This window comes from Pteropus alecto, unplaced genomic scaffold (assembly GCF_000325575.1).
Source record: "Pteropus alecto unplaced genomic scaffold, ASM32557v1 scaffold251, whole genome shotgun sequence".
NCBI classification, from domain to species: domain Eukaryota; kingdom Metazoa; phylum Chordata; class Mammalia; order Chiroptera; family Pteropodidae; genus Pteropus; species Pteropus alecto.
In genome coordinates this window covers 3,257,972-3,278,133 of record NW_006431048.1, presented here as the reverse complement: position 1 = coordinate 3,278,133, position 20,162 = coordinate 3,257,972, and the positions used below count along the sequence as shown (strand labels likewise).

Genomic DNA, 20,162 nt, shown 5'->3' with positions numbered 1-20,162 from the left:
GAGAAAGGGAGCTAAATGAGTAAAAAAGGCCACACCTGATTCTGGAGCCCTAGCTCCTTGGTAAATAAGGAATAGCAGGGCCCAGCCTACCCCTTCTGGGGCTGCCCCAGGCTGGATGGTGCTCACACTAGATATTTGGCCCTGGATTAGACCCCTGACTCTTGAGAAACAGTCTTCAGTCAGCTTACTCTCTTCACACGCCGCTGCTCTGGGCCCTGGCTTGGTCCCTGCATCCCTCTGCAGCCATCAAGGAGACCTGTCTTACTGTCTCCGTTGGTTTTCCCACTACTGTGAAACTGAGATCATCTTCAGTGACCGATTTTCACACAGGTTCTTGTTTAATCCTCAGAACAAACCAGGGAGTGGGCCATGGCAGGGATTTGATCTTCATTTGGCATTGAAGTGACTGGGGCCAAGGAATCCCGAATGGCTTCCCACTTCCCACAGTCCTAGAGGGAGACCAGCTGTCCCAGTTCACCCAGGGCTGACAGGTTTCCCAGGATACATACAAGCCTTTCAGTGCTGAAGCAAAGGACAGTCCTGGGCAAAGGAGGGCTGTTGGTCTCCGTAGCGGTCAGGGACAGAGCAGCGTCTAGACTAATCAGTTCATTTTCACAGTGAACACACCCACATAACCCATACCCAGATCATGAACCAAACACCACGAGGGTCCCCAGGGCCCTCTTACATACCATCTCCCCAGCTAAAACTGTAATCCTCCTGTCTCACGTCATGCGTTAGCTTTGCCTATTCTTGAACTTGATATAAACAAAATCATACAGAAAGGCGTATCTGGCTTCTTTCGCTTAACGTTGATTGTGAGACCCTTTCGTGTCATCCTGTGTAGTTGCAGACCGCTCGCTCTCGGTGCTGTGTCGTGGTCCACTGTGTGAACATCATCCCATTTACGTATCCATACTATGTTTATGGTGCAAGGATTCTGGTTCATGTGTGTTAGGGAATATATTTATACATTTCTGTTGGACATGTGATCTAGAGCTAGAATTACTGGGTCATAAGAGTACTTCATTTTAAAATGAAAATCTTTTTGGTGGAGGAATATAATAATTCGGATGATATGTTATATTGTTTATTAGATTACTTTTAAAGCTAAAACCAAGAAATAGGGAAGAGCCTTTGAAATGGGGAGAAAATGATTTTGAAGAGTAGGGCACCAGCATGAAGATATTTGGCCAGGGGGTTTGGGGATCAGGGAGAGGTGTATGTGGCAGGGAGGCAGGTGAGGAGCAGGCCTGAGAACTGCAGGTCAGCCCTGGGCAGCCTCCCCAAAGTCCTGGCTTTCACGCCCACCCACGCTGCTATGGGCCTCTCTGCCCTCTGGGACTTTCCTGGCTGGCACTTACCATGGGGATTGAGGTCTGGAAGTTCTTCTGAGCTAGGGCTCTCAACAGAGCACATGGTGCTGAAAGTGACAGAGCCAGCCAGATTGCTTCCTGTCTGTCCCTGCTATACAAAAACCTGGAGCTGTTTTTAGACAGAAAGAGGAAGGACAGAGCTAATTGCCTTCAGCTCAAAACAATTCTTATGCCATATTTTGGAGCGGCATGCTGGTCTCCTTCAGTTAAAAACTAGAAAAGACTAAGAACAGAGGTGAGTGGTTGTGTTTTTAATGCTAAGGTTATTACGTTTGTTGATTAGGTTAATTTTTTTTTTTTTTATGAAAAGATGCATGATCTTTAGGCAAATTCTGGCAATAAAGAAAAATCCAAAAAAGAAAGTTTAAAAAAAATTCTACAGTATCCCACCACTTAGAAACAGTATTATTACTAAACTTTCAACAGTCTCTTTTTCATCATGCTCTACACATATTCCCAGTTTTATTTTAGAGACTCACTCTAATAGGGAAGATGCTGGGGGAACTCAGGCAGGTGAGGAGCCAGCCGGGTTCCAGTGGGTATTTTAGTTGGCTGGGCTGCCAGGAAGGAGGACCACCAGAGGCCAGAGGCGAGGAGGCTTTCCCTGGCTGTGAACATTACAGAGATTAAGCCCTATCTTTGCCGGATTGCAGTTCCTAATTAGGAAAGGAGGTTTACAGAAGGGGACCTTTCAGCATTCCACAGCAGGGCTGTTTGCTTTTTCTGCAGTCTTTTGGAGAGCTGCAGAACTTTCCCCTCTCAGTTTCAAATGTAAAATGTAAAGACAGAAGGAAGCAGATGGCTAACAAGCAGGAGTCAGGCTGCTTCTTGATGGGGCTGACTTAGACCTGCTAAAAAATAAAAATTCAATGGAGTAAATTTGAAGACGGAATTGGCTTTATTGGCCAATTCCGGCAGCATCCCATCTAGTAAATAGAGAGGTGCTCCAAGTGGCTATACCAGATGGAAGAGTTTTATAGGCAGAGGGAGGATGGAACAAAGAAGTCATAACAAAAGAAAAGAAAGGATGGTTTCAGGCCAGGTCCTCTTTTGTGGAGAAGGGAACAGCAGGGGTTTAGTCCTGCAGATCACCTCATTAGTGCTAATCCGGAAGTTTCATATTGACTGTTTAAAAGACACATTTCTGGAAAAGGCTGAAGTTGCAATTAAGTCTTGGTCTGCTGTTGTGGGGGCAAATAACTCCATTTTGGACCTGTTATTTCTTTTTTTTTTTTTTCTAATGAGTCACACAGGATCACAGAGAACGGAGAGCTGGGAGCCCCTAGGAATTCTAGCCCAGTTCTCTTGGTGTATAAAAAGGGAAACTGAGGCTCTGAGAGGGGAAAAGAGTAGCATATAACAGTGTAGACTTGGAAACTGATAAACTCTCATCCTTCTTTCATTGTAATACGAACATCATAATGTGATCTCCATGCATTCTTACTTAAAATGTAAATCGATATCTTGCTTTAAGACACTTTAACACCATCTACAAAAATCTGTCATTCAAAAATACAAATATATTGATTAGGGTGAGATAATTCACATTACGAAGGCTTCCTTCTTTTTACGAAAGGTTTTACCAGAGGGTTCCTCCCAATGGCAAGCTTTCCTTGCAATATCTGTTTCATAAAACTTAGTGTTCAGGTACGGCTGTATTTCATAAGCTGAGGACTCTTGAATGCCAAAACAGCTCTAGAAGGGTTTGTTATTGTTTATGATGATGGATTCATAAAGATTTGGGGGACAGAACATTAGTGAAGCCTTGACTTAGGAGATTGATGGCTTGAGGCTCAGGTGGGGTCAGGGCAGGACCAGCTACATAATTCGTGGGGCCTAGAGCAAAAAAAAGGTAGGGTGACTTGTTCAAACATTAAAAATTTCAAGGTGACAGCCGCAGAACATTAAACCAAGAGTGGGGCTCGCCTCAGCGTGGGGCCCTGTATAACCATGAGGCCACCTCTGTACCTCAGTTTCCTCATCTTAAACAAACTAATGAGTTACCTGCGTTATAGGGTAGTGTTCAGAGTGAGTTCATCTGTTTTAATCTCTTTGTCCAGTGCCTGGCACATAGTAAATGTTTGAGGAGAAGGAAAATGTGGAAGACAAGTAGAAGTGGTGACCGCTCTATGGTTTAGTAGTAAGTTCTCCATTTTACAGAGGAGGAATCTGTGACACAGAGAGATTAGGGGAATTGTCCAAGGTCACCCAGCAAATAAACAGGCCGTGCTCTTTGCTCCGCCCTGGTACCTCTTAGGGAAGCTTTCTGGTTTGGCCTAAATGCCTCAGATTCACCGATCTCAAATGTAGATGGATCACCAAACCCACATTGCTGAATCAAAGTCCACCATTCCTGTGAGCACCTGTGTGTGCTGGGCCCTCTTGTTGGTGCCAGCGGGTATGCAGATGAGAGATGGAAGGGAGCGGGACAGACAGGTGCAGTGACGGGTGCTATATCCCACGTGACTGTCCATGGTGCAGCAGAGCAAGGGCACAGGAACCTTGGGGAACATTCCGTGGGGCAAAGCTGTAACCTGGGCTTTGGGGAAGAATGGAAGATAGGGAGAAGGGGCCCTGCTGCGTACTATGTGGAAGTCGTAAACTGAATTCTACTGCCTCAGCCTCACAGGCGGGTGGTCCAGAGGTGGTCCAGAGGCAGGCAACACCCCAGAAGTACAGTGAGCACTGAGAAGAGGCTGGGCCACAAAAGCCTGGGGAGCCACACTCTCTGTTCTTTCCCCTGGTGGAGGGGGCGAAGAGGCAGGCACAAGGGCGTGTGGGGGTGCAGAGTTTCACCAGCCCTCACCTTTGACCCAGTTACCATTCACTTGTGGGGATCAAACCACACTGCTTTCCCTGCCAAACCCCCTGCCCATTCACCTGCTCTCCTGCTCTTATCCCCCAGGGTCAGTGGACTTTCCCCCTTCATGGGCGACAACGACAACGAAACCTTAGCCAACGTTACCTCAGCCACCTGGGACTTTGACGACGAGGCATTCGATGAGATCTCCGATGATGCCAAGGATTTTATCAGCAACTTGCTGAAGAAAGATATGAAGTAATGAACTGCGATTTCAGTCTTTCATCTTTCCCAGTCTGGACCGGTATCCAGAGGCAGGAGTTTCCCTCGCTTGTCGCGGGCCCCTCCTTACCTGAGGAGGGGAGGGTGGGCATCGTGAGTGTGGTGGGCCCCTACTCATCTTACGAAGCACCGAAACCTCGCTTGGAAAGCAGCACTTGGCTGGATGCTCCAAGGAGAGTGGCAGCTCGTTATGTGTGGATAGGGACGGCCCCTTCATTTTTCATGTATTGCTGTGGCCAATAGAAGCCCCACTCAAACCTCAGCCCCTCTTCAGAGTTGTACAAGAAGTATCCTATTTGCGAGTCCTCATCATATCCCCAGACTATTCTGGCTTGGTGTTTTTCACATCTAAATTATTTAAGAACTGCCTGCCCAAATATGGGCGGGTACCTTCTCCCACTGGCCAAAGGCAGGCTGTGATCCTAGACTACTGGGCTCAGCCCTCTCCCAGTTCCATCTCTGTCCCCCCATAACAGTGCAGACTGTTAGGTTCCCTACCTCTGTCTTCTGGGCCTGCCTAGAGCTACCCAAGTGGTCAGTGGATGAATATATAAAATAGTCACAAATAGTGGGAGACCAGTGTGTTCGGGTGTATAGATGGCCTCAGGTCATGAAGAAAGGTCAGACACCCAAGACACTCAGTAAGCACTTCACTGAAAGAAGAATGGAAATTGCAGTTGCAGGGGAGACTAGAGGAAGTGAGGCTGCAGGGGCCCTTAGGTGTGGCTAGACAGCAATCATTGCTAAGGACTCTCCTGGTGAAGGGAACCAGCTGAATTACGGCAGTTGGTCAGAGGGGCTATGTGTGTCTAGTAAGAGCTGGCCTATCTCCGGGGAGGGCATAGTGGGCATGTCAGGTGAGAGAGCACTGGCCTGTTGGGTTCCTCACCTACTCTGTAAACAGGTGGCCAGATGTGGCAAGGCCTGGCTTCAGGGGTCCCCAGGGGTCGTATTTGGCATTAAGAAGCAGTTATAAGCTTTGCCCAAGGACGTTGGTGTTGAAATTTCAAGTGGTATGCCAGAGGATGAGAAGAGGAGGAACACCCCAACTCCAGAGGTAAAGCAGTAGGCTCTGCATTCACCAAGTGACTTTGTGGCCTTGGTTTTGCCCTGTCTACCGACCCACAGATTCCCCCTGAGGCTGTTGGCCATCTTGCTTCCCTCCGGGAGATACCACATTTGGGACAGGAGAGCACAGTTGCTCAAGGAGCAGTGTTGGACGATTTCTTAGATGGTTCTGTCTGATTTTCCGATTACCCAACCACCTCTCAGTCCTTTTCAACCATCTCGGAGCCAACTGCTCCAGAGCGTACATTCTACACTCCTTGACAGTGAGGTCTTTTAGAGTTTCATTGTCACAGTCTTTGTATCAGAGGTGAGCAAGACCTAAGGAGAATCTGGATGTTGTAGGGGGAGCTAGATTCCCTTCCAGTGTGAGAGATCCCCACTCCCAAGGTGCCTCAGGAAGATGCAAACCTTGTTCCTAATAACTCTGGTTCAAGAATGGCCTTTGTCAACCAAGCTTCATGCACTGAAGATTTGGTAAATAAGGTATTATGTGCATGCCTTCTTTCTCATTAATTCAATAATGAGCTGTGTTGGCTCCTCTCTGTTCATAAAATGGATTCACCAAAGAACTGATTTCAAACAGATCAAGACACTAGATTGCTGTAAACTCTTAAACTAAGAGAGTTTCTTCAACCAGAAATCTTCATCTATCAGCACTTTTTAAAATGTTCTTCTATTATAAATGTAATACATGTAAATTGGAGAAAATTTGACTATAAGAAGATTAAAATAATCCATAATCCCTTTGTCTAAAGATCACTACATTTTGCTATACTTAGCAAATTTACTTATTCTCATTTTTCTATGTATGTTAGCATATGGTTCTTTGGGCTTAATTAGTCCTGTTACAATTAGGTGATGACCCTGAACTATTTCTAGATTCCCAGAGCTTTCAGAAAGATTAAATGAGTTTCAGGGCAGTTCTAAGGTTGTCATAACTCATAGTTATATATAGGAGAACATACCTCTTTGAGTTCTAACAGGAAAAACCTGATACTCCACCACACCATAAGACATGAGAGTTCAAGGATTCTCAGTTTTAGGCCTAATGTTTCACTCATGCCTCCACCAGACAGGGAGGCAGAAGGATTAGGCCTCCACAGCCCCAGCCTCCACCCGCCGCATGTGACCAGAAGAACAACCCCACCCTGGAATATGGTGCCAGCCATTCCCAGACATGCCTGCCCTCCAGCATGTCTGTACTTACCCTTTCTGGACCCCTAGGGCAGGTCATGAGACCAAGTTGCTTACTTGGTGGTTAGGCCTTCTTAACACTAACCTATTCTGGGTCTAGTTAGTGTAATCCAGGCCGAGAGAGGAGAAAGGCTGGGAGTACAGTGACCCTGATCATGGTGGTTGAGATGGACTAAGAGCACAGAGTCCTGGGATCTGCCCTGCGTGACCAGGGACAGGTGACCTTTCATTTCTGATCTGACCAGCAGTGTCTGAGCTCCCCTCCTGCTCAGAAATCCTCTGATCTCTGCCTCTATTAGAAACCGCCTGGACTGCACCCAGTGCCTTCAGCATCCATGGCTAATGAAAGACACCAAGAACATGGAGGCCAAGAAGCTCTCCAAGGACCGGATGAAGAAGTACATGGCGAGAAGGAAATGGCAGGTAATGAGGGGATCATTTTGGACTGGGATGTTGCCCCTCATATTTGCTTTATTCAAGCCATCCTCCTTCCCAACTTGCCCCAACCTCACTCCAAAGATGTTTAAATCTGTTTCTGAAATAGTCTGGGACCAAGACCGACATGTCATGTCACTGGGGCTTGGGACGAGCAATGTCACCTTTAGGACTATTTGGCAACCCTGGAGAATATGATCTCCTTGAAGACAGTGTAGTGGTCTTATATTTCTTTACAATGAAGGAGGAGGGCACGTGATCTACAAAGAGAAACACTGTCCCCACCCTCTAGAGAGAGAGTATATCAATAGCTATATGACCTTGGGCAAATGACTTAATCTTGCTAATTCTTTGTTTTCTCATCTGTAAAGTAGGGATAATAGTGGTACCAGCATCACAGCATTGTGAAAATTATATGAGCTAATTTTCATCTGGCCTTTAGCACATTGCCTGGTACGTAGCAAATGTTCAGAAGTGACATCAGTAGCTTATATGTATGGAGGGCTGGGCATGTGTCAGGGAACATTCAAAGTACTTTCTATGCATTAACTCTTTTAACTCTAAGAGGAAAGTACTATACTGTCCCTACTTTTCAACAAACTGAGTCAGAGAAGTTAGGAAAGTCACCCAGGATCATGTAGCTATTCAGTGGGAAAGTCAGGAGTCAAACCCAGAGCCTGGCTGCAAAGCACACAGTCTTAGCAATGACACGAAATTGCCTCTGATTGTTAGCAGATGGGTAAAATGGTCATCTGAAGCCACTGAGAATTTAACACTATTTTTATTATCACTATTAGTATAAAATTCCTGGGCTACTGCAGGGTATTTGGTTTTTATACTCAAAGAATGTGTAGTGTAATGGGGGAACTGAAGCAAATAGACATAAAAGGACATAACACACACCAAGAATTGTAAACTATCAGTATAGCTCTCCATACCCATATATGTGAGTGTGGACAGGAGAATGGAGCCAGTCACACCAGACTTGGATGTGTTTGTGAGGAAATGCTGCCAAGGCAGGAAATTGGTCATGGACCATGGGCTCTAGAACACGGGAGAGGGCATAACAGCAAAGATGAAGGAGAAAGCAGAGACGAGAACTGGACCTTACTTGATTATGCTCACCTGGTAGGAGCAGTCTTTTAGCGGGGCAGTCAGGGGACCTGGGGCATTTAGACCTTGTCTATGTGGCAGGAAAAAAAAGAAATCACTGTTTTAGGGGCAACTGGGATGCTAGTGATTTGTCACACAGGATGACAAAACCACAGTTCCCTCAAAAAGTACAACTTCACACAAAGGAACGGAGGCGAACAAGGGGTTTTAGATGTGTGGGTGTAAGGAACTACCATCCGGTGTGCAGGAACTCCCCTACACTGTGAGCCAGTTCTTGATTAGCCCACCATATGAGGGTTTCGGTGGATCTCTTGGCCATCCTCAGATGCCAGGTGAGTTGAAACACCTGTGCTGCTTATTTTACCCTCTGGCGCCATTAGGATCCAGCGAAATCAGAGTAGCAGATATTCTTAGAAACAAAACACGGTCCACAAAAATCCAAGACTGGCTTTATTAATGATTTTCTGGCCAGTGGATCTTAAAGAAATAGTGGTATTTCTGAAGCAGATAGGGTGGCTGGAGTAGGGGTGGGGGTGGGGCAGGGACAGTCCTTAGAGGGAGCCTCACTGGATGAGGCTGTGGTTAACAAGCAGCCTTATCACATCAGGCTTTCCGGGAGCACTGACACATCTGCTGGTAAACCATACCCTGGAGAAAGGCACGGAGGAGAGATAAGGAAATGGGAGAAGAAGCAAATGGAATTTTTCAGTCATATGGGTCAGGGGACCATAATTTGTACTGATATTTTAATTGCTTAAATCTTTTCTCGTTTACGCTGTTATTAGTCATAAGGTTTTCTGGAAATGAGGGGGAAAGAAAAGGGCAGAATTCAGAGAAGGAATCTTAAAGTCATATTTTAATATAAGTGGCAGCATCTGGAAATGATTTTTCCACAAAAACAGTGGTTAGGTTTCACAAAAGTAGACCACAAAATCCCATTTGACCCATAATGTCCCCGAAGCATAATTTCACTGGTATTAGTTCAGCTGCACCTGACCATCTTGTATCATGTTGCTTCCTTAGAAAAATGTTTTCCACACTTTTAAGTCCAGGCACCAGGACCTTAGCTGCTCTGGAATAGAGGGTTCCCTCTCAGAGCAGCGAGATTCTGTGTGATGGGGCAGGGCAGGGTGGGGTGGAGTGGAAGAGAGTGGGGTGGACTGTGATGGAAGGAGAGGAGCAGGGCAGGCCCAGGTGGCCCAGAACACTCTACAGCTGCATGAAAGAAGGCTCCTTGTTATCATCCTGATGTGGTTTTCATAAAAGGCCCAGGAGGAAGGAAGTAGCATGAGAACAAATCCCTGCACACTCGGCAATATGTAGACGACTAATCATACTATTGGTCTTTGAATGAAGTTATTCTGAAAGAAGCATGTTCTTTCATTTATATCAAAATAATTGTTAAAAGACATAGTGGTGAGGGAGGGTAAATTGAGCAGGATAACAGAGCTTCAGCATGCAAAGCTAGAAGGACTAGGAATTAGATGGAGGCCCATGAACCACCATCTTTATTTTCTAAAAGACACCAGTAGCGTGGACCAAAGGGTCATAGCGAGGAAAGCTTTTGGCTCAATATAGCACAGAGTACTCTTGACCATCTCGTTTGGATAGTTTATACTTCTCACAGGAAATCCTACTCTTGGGGCCATTGGTATATATAGGGTCTAAGACAACTGGCTGGCTCTAGTGACCAACTTGCCCCATTTGCCAAAGACTATATCAACTTTAGCACTGAAAGACCCTCATCCTGAAAAGCCCCTCAGTCCTGGGAACACTGGGTTGGTTAGTCACCCTCACTGGCTCTCCCAGGGGAGGGCGTCTGTGCTGCATCAGGGAGGCCAGTACAGATACCGCTTTCCTTGGCCATCACCCTCAAACAAGAAAAAGACTTCTGCCAGACAAGGATAGAACTTAGAAAATTGAAACTTTGCTGTCTTGATGTTCCAAAAATTTCCAAAGGTCTCGGTCAAATAAAACAGCAATCAATTTTCAGCTCAAAAGCATGAAACGAGAAGACTATAACATACTAACTTTTTTTTCATAAATCAGTTTCCAAAGATTGAATTATGATATAGATTATTTTGAATTTTTTTTCCTTATTAAGCACTTCTTACATTCCTCCCTGTTTCAGAAATTATATGCTATAATATCTCTCCATCTGATGGAAAATTTCCCCCCATGTGTGGTCTATTTCTTAATATGAATTTGCTGCCTCCTCAGAAATATTGTAACTCTTTTATTTGCCTTGTTCTGGTCACTTCATATGAGTCATTTTGTTAATAGAAGAGGAAAGACTTCGTTATTCCACAGTATACAAGTGAAGATTGTGCTGCTCAGTCACAATCCAGGTGTTTGGAATTAGGGAGCCCGTGGGCACACAGGGAGTATTCTCCACTACATATTCACAGGATGAATCCTAGTCTTTCTGTGGACTAGAGCTGCGAGGAGATTGGAATTTTCTGGTCCATGAACATGGAGTCTAAAGAGAGGAACTGACTTGCACAAGGTCACACAATAATCAGTGGTTCAAGGACTCACCTGTACCTCGTTGGGAATGAACCCTCTGATTTTAGAAGCTCCTGACCCGGAGCAAGCCAATCTGTGTTGGATACAGGGAACCAAGAGATGAAAAGGGCGGAGTCTGAGAGTTTGGTCAATTAAGAAGTGTCTTGGTCTGATGTTAACTCCATATGGAGGGCTGCCTGCCTCCTACACCTCTGACCCATTCCCAAAGTCAGAGTAAGCTCCCGTGGGAAGAGCTGGGTGTCTCCACACCCCAGCTAGCACAACAAACAGGTCAGGTATGTCACCAGTAACAGCCTCCTCCAGAAGAGCATGTAAGATTGCCAAGTGATTTCATTCTCTGCAGGGCCACAGTGCCTCTGCACACAGTTAAGTGGGTTGGTCATCATCTCATGTTTTTCCCTAACTCATCACCTCTACCTGGGGCTTCCCGGGTTAGGTTCAAAGTGACCCAGTTTCCCCATGGTGACAGAGGGCCAGAAGCATACCCACACCACACAATGATATATTTGAGAGGGCGGAAGGCCAGAGGACAGAGCAAGATGGAATGTCTGTCCAACGTGCATGAAAATAATCTGCAACAAGGATAGCATGTGACAAAAGAGAATAGTGATCATGGTCACAGCAGTAGGTAACTACTTAAATCACACACATACATACCACAATTTTCTGTACAATTACTTAGCAAAATTCTTTACTTTCGAAATAGTCTTTTTACTGAAGCATATTGGCTTTACAGATAGTCCAAAATTGTGAGGCTTTACTGAAATGCTTAAATATAAGAAGTTAATTCAGGAAGGAAATGGCTTTGGCACAGTCTGAGGTCCTGTGGGTAAAATGCTTGCCATTTGCCTTTGTACGGATGGTGTCCTGCCTCTCTTAGCAGCCAGTTTGCGGTGACAGCTGCTCTCTGGATGCACAGCATCTGGATGCCTGGAAAGATGCTTTGGGTGCAGGGATGGAAAGAGTCGATTATGCCTTAGTTTCTTATTTTAGTCATTCCATTGACCTTAGAAAAGGAGTGAGTCACATATGTACATTGTATATTATTGGGAATTTCTTGACCAAAACGCTATACTTCGTAGAATTTTCACAATACAAAGAAATTTTCATCTCAAGTTCTGGCCTCCTTTTCAGCAGAAACTCTCTCTCCCAAGGTGCCTCATCTCAGAGAAGCAGAGTACCATTACTTTCCGTTTCTTCGGGTTTGTTTTTTTTTGTTGTTGTTACCTGGGTGTACATCAAGGAAGAGCACCCCCTCTCTAACTTCCCTGTGCATTCATAGACTTGTGCTGGGGCCAGCCAGACTATTTCTCGAAATCCCTTAAGTATCTGAATCATAAACAAAGCTAAATGAGATCTTGGAGATCATCTTGTCCAACCCCTCCTTATACAGAGAAGGAAACAGTTAAAGCCCAGAGAGGTTAAATAACTTGCACAGGGTTAATAGAATGCTTTCCCCCCCTCTCTTGAATCAGGATCTGTGGGATCTGTAGGAACTATTCTCTTGACCAATTAAAATCCTATCACTAGCATTGTTTTACGAGAAACAGCTCCACTGGGCCCCATCAGCAATAAGTCTTTGGAGCTGTCTCAGCCTGCAGTTGCTTTATATAAACTATCCCTTTTATGGGAGTTGAAGCACAGTTTGAAAAAGGTTTTTGTCTCATGTTGACCTTGTTTAGTCACATTAACGCACACATCAGTTCCAGGCCCCATTCCATTCTCCGAACATCTTCTGACACACTGAGAGTGCTGAGCAGAGCAAAGTTGGGCTCACTCCTCTGGCAGAACCTCGGCACTCCGGAGGCCCTCGTTATAGGACAGCCGCTTCTCCTGGGCTGGGCTCTTCTCCCTGAGCCCCACTGCCCAGCTGGAACCAGGGACACTGCCTGAGTCCAACCTCAGTGTCTATTTTCCAGAAAACGGGCAATGCTGTGAGAGCCATTGGAAGATTGTCCTCTATGGCAATGATCTCAGGGCTCAGCGGCAGGAAATCCTCAACAGGGTCACCAACCAGCCCACTCAACGCAGAAAAACTAGAATCTGAAGGTAAGGTGCTCTGGGAAGATTTTCTCCAACCAGTTAGCGAAAAAGGAAGGGCTGGGTGATGGAGGGGCATTTTGAGGGTTTTTTTTCGAGGGGGGGGGATTGTTTTTTGATAATACAACCTACAAAGATAAAATTCAGACAATAACTAAGTCTATTAATTACTTTTTAATGGTTTAACTTTAGGTTTAAGTATTTTCAAAGGGAAAGTTATTATCTGTCTAATAGAACTAGATGATCTCTGCTATTTTTTACCTAAGAATTAGCAAAGGCTATATTACAAGCTTCCCTTTTTCTCATTACAAAAGTGATACTTTTACACTGATAGGCAAACATAAAATTTAAATCACATATAATGGTGTACTTTTAAAAACTATTTTATCATCTTTGTGTTTTTCTTTTAAACAAAAATTAACTCATATAGTCCATATTTGTTTGGCACGTTTCATAATGCTGAAACATGTCATTTGAACTGGGTAGACCGTGACTGTCAGGGCCCCTCCTAGAGACCAGTAGGGTCAGTTATTTGCCCACCGCCTTGGAGATGCTGCCCCATCCATCTCAGTGAATGCTTCAGCCTCCTCCTGCTTCAGACGCATGCAGGGGCTGACTTATCTTCTCAAGATGCTTCTTTTGGCCGGAGACACCCCTCCACCCGCTGCTGCCTACTGCTGTTGGTATCCAAAGGTGAGCAGCTGAGGCGAGATCTTTTTTGCGTGCAAAGGCAGTGTCATTGGCACAGCTACTTGCTGGGCTGCTCTGATGTAGCCAGGGATTCTGCAGCACATGGATCTGGTTCCTCCTGGTCCACTCCTGCCACTCCCAGATGACCCACAAATAGCCTGAAGAGGAGGGAGAGGATACAGGAGCCCCTCCAAGTTCCGGCTTTTCCCTGGACGGATTCCAAATCCTGGTCTCCAGTCATACAATGTGAAGGCAATAGAAGTGAGTGGAATGAAACTACTGGCGAGTCAAAGATGCGTCTAGGACCTGGCTCCTCCCTTCTAAGGAGCAGGAAAGGGCCTGCTGCTATAGGAGGGCAAAAGGGTACAGAGATCAGGAAGGCTGGTGTGATTCCGTCCTTCTTAAATACCCTCGACTGAATCTTGAAACGGCATGAAATGCAGCCAAAAGTCCTTTTTAAAGATTATTTCTATTTTCAACGTGTCAGCATAAGAGAAGTGGGGAGTCCAAACATTTCCCCTGTTTGGTCACAGTTTTCTCTTCTGCCAAAACTATTTGGCAGCAGGCCAACCGATCCCCAGGAGAAAGGTGTCCTTATGATTAAGTCATCTAAGCTGCATTATTTGCTAAATTAGAGCTACTTAAAAAAAATTTTTTTAAGTCAGCTTTTTTAAACTAGGGAAGAATAAGGAATGAAGGAATGAAGGAATGAAGAAATGACCATGTCTTCTTCCCTGTCTTCCAGGAGATGTCTCCCAAGCTTTCCTGGAGGCTGTCGCCGAGGAAAAGCCCCATGTAAAACCCTATTTCTCTAAGACCATTCGTGATTTAGAAGTCGTGGAGGGAAGTGCTGCTAGATTTGACTGCAAGATTGAAGGTAAGTTATAGCTCTCCTTCCCTTTACTACAAAAGGGGTTAGGCTGGCTGGTGGGTCCTGACTGTGCTCTGGGCAAGATGTCAGTTCTGGGCAGCCTGAGAGCAATTAGGAGCAGTCAGGCTATAAGGAAAACTGAGTTAGGAGGGGTTGGCCCAGAGCCTCCACTCTGCCTCCTGCAGGTTACTGCCATTCATGACTTACCTGTGGGCACATTTTGATATTTCACTTACATCAGCCACTAGACCCACGATAACAGTGATTTCTCATGGACGTATTTGGCTATGGAATGTGTTTAATGAAATGAATTTTGCAAGCTTCTGTGAAGCATGCGCCCACAAGAGGCTCTCAAAGGGACACTGGCACAAAGAGTATAGGATGTGGAATAGGCAGCTCTGCTGCTTATCAGAGGGCTGAGTGACCTTGGGCGGTGATCTAACTTCTAAACCTCAGGTTCTCACCTGTAAGGTAAAGTCTAATGCCCTGAGTGGCTCTGGGGATTCTGTGAGATGACATATGTGAAAAGGGGAAACCTTTTAAGTCTTTTGAAGATGTCATGGAGTCAAGGGAAAAGCTGTGGGGTTTATAAGTGCAGGGAGAGAGCATGCAGCGTGACTTCAAACGAGGGATCCATTCTTCTCTGCGTGTCTCTGCCTGCCAGGGGTAACGTGCCTGTAGAATCAGGAGGTTTTAGAGCTCAAGGGACCTTAAGGGATCTTAGCATAGCACCTGAAAAATTAGCAGTGTTGGCAACACAAGGCATTACAGTTTCCACAGACTGCAATTAGACTAGAATTAGAAAGATAAAGAGCAAGCTAAGATAGGCTTCAAGCCTGTGACTGTTGTGTGCCAACTAGAGTGTAGTGTTATCTTCCATTTTGGTCTGACCAAATAAAGCTCAAATGTTCATTTAGCAACTTTCCCAATACTGCATAGCATAGGACAGCAGTCAGAACAAACCATGCCTCCTACTTTGTAAGATTCTCCAGCAATATGACTAGATAATGCCTTTTGGGTAAAGTAACCTAAAGTTAAGAGTGAAAAAACAATTTTTCTCCTGTGTCATTATATTATTAAAATGCCTTATAAATGCTTTGCCCACCATAATCTTTTTCTCTTTTCATTCTAAAAAACAATGTGATGTGCTTCCTTCGCTAGTGTGGAAGTACTCAGAGTGGGAATTCTACTGAAAGCTCTGGGCCACTGCTTATAACTCCACCGTCACCATTGTCTTTGAGTCTTTCGAAGTTCTTTCTTTTTTCTATTTTTTAAAAAAATATTATAATGATTGTCATATTTGTACTTACTTTTCTCTTTGGTATTATTTCTTTGGTGTTTGCATAACTTTGACTGGAGTGCTGAGGAGAAATTAAAGCGTTTGGACTCCGTTGATTAAGACAAAATTCTACTTAAAAGAATGTTAGAATTCTTAAATTCTTGTATGTAATTTTTATTCTGGTTGGAGCTACAATTTTTTTTCCTGTAAAAATACTTCCCCGCAATTTAAAAACAAATCAGTTAGAATTATTATATATTTTAGAGGCGTACTACATGTATATATAAATGCTAAACTTTGCAGAAACATGATTAATTCGTAAAATGAGGCTAATGGACATGGTCAATTTCCAGTTATCTACAGGTAGATTATCTTTCCTTGATTCAAACTAGACAAATGTAGCTTTCTTTTTCTTAGCAATATTATCAGCTCCTCTAACTTATGCTTTATAGAGCTGTTATCAGCTTTGATTATAATTTACTTACTATAGAATTCACTTATTTTAAGGTACGATTCCGTTATTTTTAGTAAATTTACAGAATTGCAAATCATCACCACAATCCAATTTCAGAACATTTTCATCACCCGCAAAAGATCCCTTGTGCCCATTTATTCTGAATCTTATTTTTTTGTTTAAATTTATTTAAGTTCAACTTTTATACAAGATGAATTTCTTTTCATCCCATAAGATATAGATCTAGGCGTGTAGTTGGAGATGGAGCCGTGTTCCAGGTAGTACTCTGTATCTGTATAAAGATGGGAGGTGGTGCAAACCCCGCATGGATGGGAAATGGGATGATTGCAAATTACCTTATGTGGGGTTTCAGATATTAGTATTTATCATACATGCCCATATTCAAATGTAAATATCAAAACAGATGCTGAAAGCCAACATCATAATTTTTTTCCTTTACCACCTTAATCAATAGAGGTAGCTTGGGAGTTGCTTGCATAAATTAACAAGAAATTCTAAAAAACAGTTTCTGCTACTTGTGTTCTCTCCCTGTGATGCAGGATACCCAGACCCTGAGGTTGTCTGGTTCAAAGATGACCAATCGATCAGGGAGTCTCGCCACTTCCAGATAGACTACGATGAGGATGGGAACTGCTCTTTAATCATTAGCGATGTTTGCGGGGATGACGATGCCAAGTACACCTGCAAGGCTGTCAACAGTCTTGGAGAAGCCACCTGCACAGCTGAGCTCATTGTGGAAACCATGGAGGAAGGAGAAGGGGAAGGGGAAGAGGAAGAAGAGGAAGAGTGAAACAAAGCCAGAGAGAAGCAGTTTCTAAGTCATATTACAAAGACTTTCTCTAAAGCTCAAAAAATCCAAGATAGTAAAAACACCTGGTGTGATAGATTATCTAGTTAGGCCATTTGGGGGTTGATTCTTCAGCAACAACAGTTGATACCTAGCAGCGTCATTGATGGGCATTAATTTGAATTAGCTGGCACCTTAAGATAGTAGTTCAGCTAGATTTCATTTTCGGAAATCACCAGTAACTTGCAATTGATTTTAGAGACAAAGTAACCAAAAAGATATATTTTTCTGGGCAAAATCACAAATTCCCCAACTGAAAGCATTCATGAAAAATAAGGCCCTGTGGCCACCGCTCAGCCCAGAGGGTCCCTGGAGATGGAAGTCTCTTTCTCCCAGCTCCTTATCCCAGAGAACTGGGCCTTCTCCAGTACTGCCGCACTTCATTCTGAAAGCAGTTGAGCCATTTTAACTTACGAGACACATTTTATTCCAAAGTATGTGGAGACATTCAGACTTTTCACTTCGCCCATTCTACCTGCCAGTTTTCCTGGATCTGAACTTGCCATGAGTTTAAGCATTAAAGACATTACACTTCTTAGATTCTGAAGACAGGTTCCTTGCTCATGGATGACTGGCTTCCTTAGGAAAATAGAATCTTCTTTCTTCCAAAATCAGTAGGGAAATCTAAACTTATCCCCTCTTTGCAGATGTCTAGCAGCTTCAGACATTTTTATAAGAACCTGTGAAAAAAAGTCCTTGCTAATGTGCTTTTCTTCTGAAACCAGGATTCGTATTTGTGCTGTTACAGAATATCAGCTCTGCCTGCATGGTAAAGGTTTTTGTGTTTGTGTAAAAAAACCAGTTTGCTCAAAAGTTAGTTTTAATTATTTATTGGCCACTATGAAACATTTCAACTGATGAAAAGCTGTAGAACTCTACATACTTTGGAGTCTCTCTCCTTCAGGATAGTCTGAGTTTAATACACTTTGATTCTAAACACTCTGCAGAGAACTCTTCTTCCATTATGGGTTCCACCGTGGTTTTTTGTTGTTTTTTTTTTTCTTGAATGTACATCAATCATGCCTTGCCCCCAACCTTGAACTATGTTCTTAGATCTGATAAATGCACTCAGACTTGCATCTTTAGGAATTTTTAACTTTGTTTCACGACATTGGCACTTAAAATTTTCTTTATAAAACTTTTCGAAGGTCATAAACAAAGACCATAAACTGATATGCCTAATACATTTCCTCTGTGTGTGTGTGTAACATTCCAAATACTCTTTTCTTTTCCACGTTTGTAAAGTGCAGCAATTTAATACTTCAAAGGACTTTTTAATAGTTCCTTAAGAACTAACTTTATATTACTTCAGTGCAATCCTACACAGTATCAACATTAGTATTTTGATATTACTTAGTCTTTTGTTATCTTCCAGTCATCTATCTTATCTGCTTTTTGCTGCTAGTTTCAAATTGCCAGTATCTCGTTTGCTTTTTAAACAGTTACAATATTTTTCATAACAGCCACAGTATTGCCACAGTTTATTATAACAAAGGGTTTTAATTTGATTTAGAGCATTCAAAGCTTTTTTCATCACTTTTGTTTACTATAATCTTTGTACGCGTGTATGTTGTATGTGTGCGTGCATGTGTAGTGTGTACGTTTGTTTACAAGTTTTTAATGCCTTCTTGAAATTGTGTTAATGTTCTCCCAGTTTATTATGCCATCAGAATGGTAAATGAGAACACTACAACTGTAGTTAGCTCACAATTTTTAAATAAAGAATACCACAGTGCATGTTTTTTGTTCAGTCTTTGTAGCCTTCTCTTTCGTCCTATGCCACCAATTGTAGACTTACCCAGACAGATCTTGGAAACTGAAAACAAATGCTCTGCTGCATAAATGGCTTATATGATTGTGTTTTGCTAAGGGACAGAATGACTTAGTTGTAATTTATACTAGGTAGCCTGATTTGCATGTTTAGTTCAAAATTTCTCTCAAGCATCAGTTTGGTTCAATTACATTCTAGATCTCTATAGTGTTCTCATAATCATGACATTTTCAGCATATGAAAAAATCATCATCATCTTTAATATCATTCACCAGAGCTTAGTTTTCATTTGTAACTTTGGTGTGATTTATCATTAGCAGTCAAGTGCTATCTTTCCATGTCTTGATATCTGATATTGAAGCATTTCTTATCAGGATACTGTCACTCCTGCTTTATAGGACGGTTGTTATCAGATATAAGATAGTGACTCTCCTGTGTCTTGAGTGTCCAAACAATATTGTAGATATTCTAGAAAGAATCAAGACATGCCATTCATGTTAGACTAGATGATTCTGTGATTCCACAGTGTAGTCTGGAAAGAATCTATTGTCCAGCTAATAAATATTTAATTTTTTCATCTTTTTTTTTTTTTAGGCAACCACAATCTACAAATGTTCTTAGTAAGAAAATTACTTTTAAAGAAAGAAAAGGACTTCTTATTCCCTGCTAGTGAAAAATGTACCATATGTATTCTGCACCAGGAAAAGTAACAAATACATTTTCTGCCATTTTCATCCCAGATATAAAAAGAACAATCCATTGATTGTTCCTTACATCGTAGAGCTTCATATTAAATGATATTCCTATGTATAACTAAAAAGACATGCTGACTGTTGTCGGCTCTAACATAATTTATATAAAGTCTCTATCAAAATGTTTGAGTTACTTTTCACATCTTACCTGCTTTTAATAAAGCTGCACAATGAGTATCAAGGAGGTGAAGGATAACTGAATTCTAATAAAACACAATTCTCCGCTTTTCAAGAAAATGCAAGTAATACTACTTTTTTATCCCTTGAGGACTCCTCCCCATTTTAACAGGGAGGCTAATGTCTGTGGCAGTCATTACTGAGGCTCTTTGCCCCTGGCACATAGTTAGGACTGCACCCCTGGCTCCCTGGCTAAGTGGGACTGCGTGACTTGTCCTGGTCAGTGAGCTGTGAGCAGAAGTGATATGCATCCCCTCTGGGCCAGAGCATTTAAGTGCTGGTGCAAAACTCTCCATAATGACTGCCAATGTGAGATGGCGGCTGCTTTATCCACCTGAGTCCCCAGCCAACTCCAAATGGGTAACACAAGCAAGAAATAAACCTTTGTTCTTATAAGTCGCCAAGGTTTTAGGGTTCTTTGTGGCTGCAACATAACCTAGACGATCCTGTTATAAGGTCATCTCCA

General features: G+C 43.2%; 1 protein-coding gene across 7 annotated transcripts in view; it reads left to right on the top strand.

Moving 5' to 3' along the window:
• The window catches only part of MYLK (myosin light chain kinase), a 236,631-nt gene extending 217,898 nt beyond the window's left edge, over positions 1-18,733 (top strand). For all 7 annotated transcript variants that reach the window (XM_025052116.1, XM_015595959.2, XM_025052108.1 and 4 more), the window contains 5 exons: positions 4,282-4,434; positions 7,020-7,143; positions 12,714-12,843; positions 14,270-14,401; positions 16,689-18,733. In XM_025052116.1, coding sequence (XP_024907884.1) covers positions 4,282-4,434; positions 7,020-7,143; positions 12,714-12,843; positions 14,270-14,401; positions 16,689-16,939 — 790 coding nt within the window. In that variant the 3' untranslated portion in view covers positions 16,940-18,733. The remainder of the gene's footprint in view (positions 1-4,281; positions 4,435-7,019; positions 7,144-12,713; positions 12,844-14,269; positions 14,402-16,688) is intronic.
• The last annotated feature ends 1,429 nt before the right edge of the window (positions 18,734-20,162 follow it).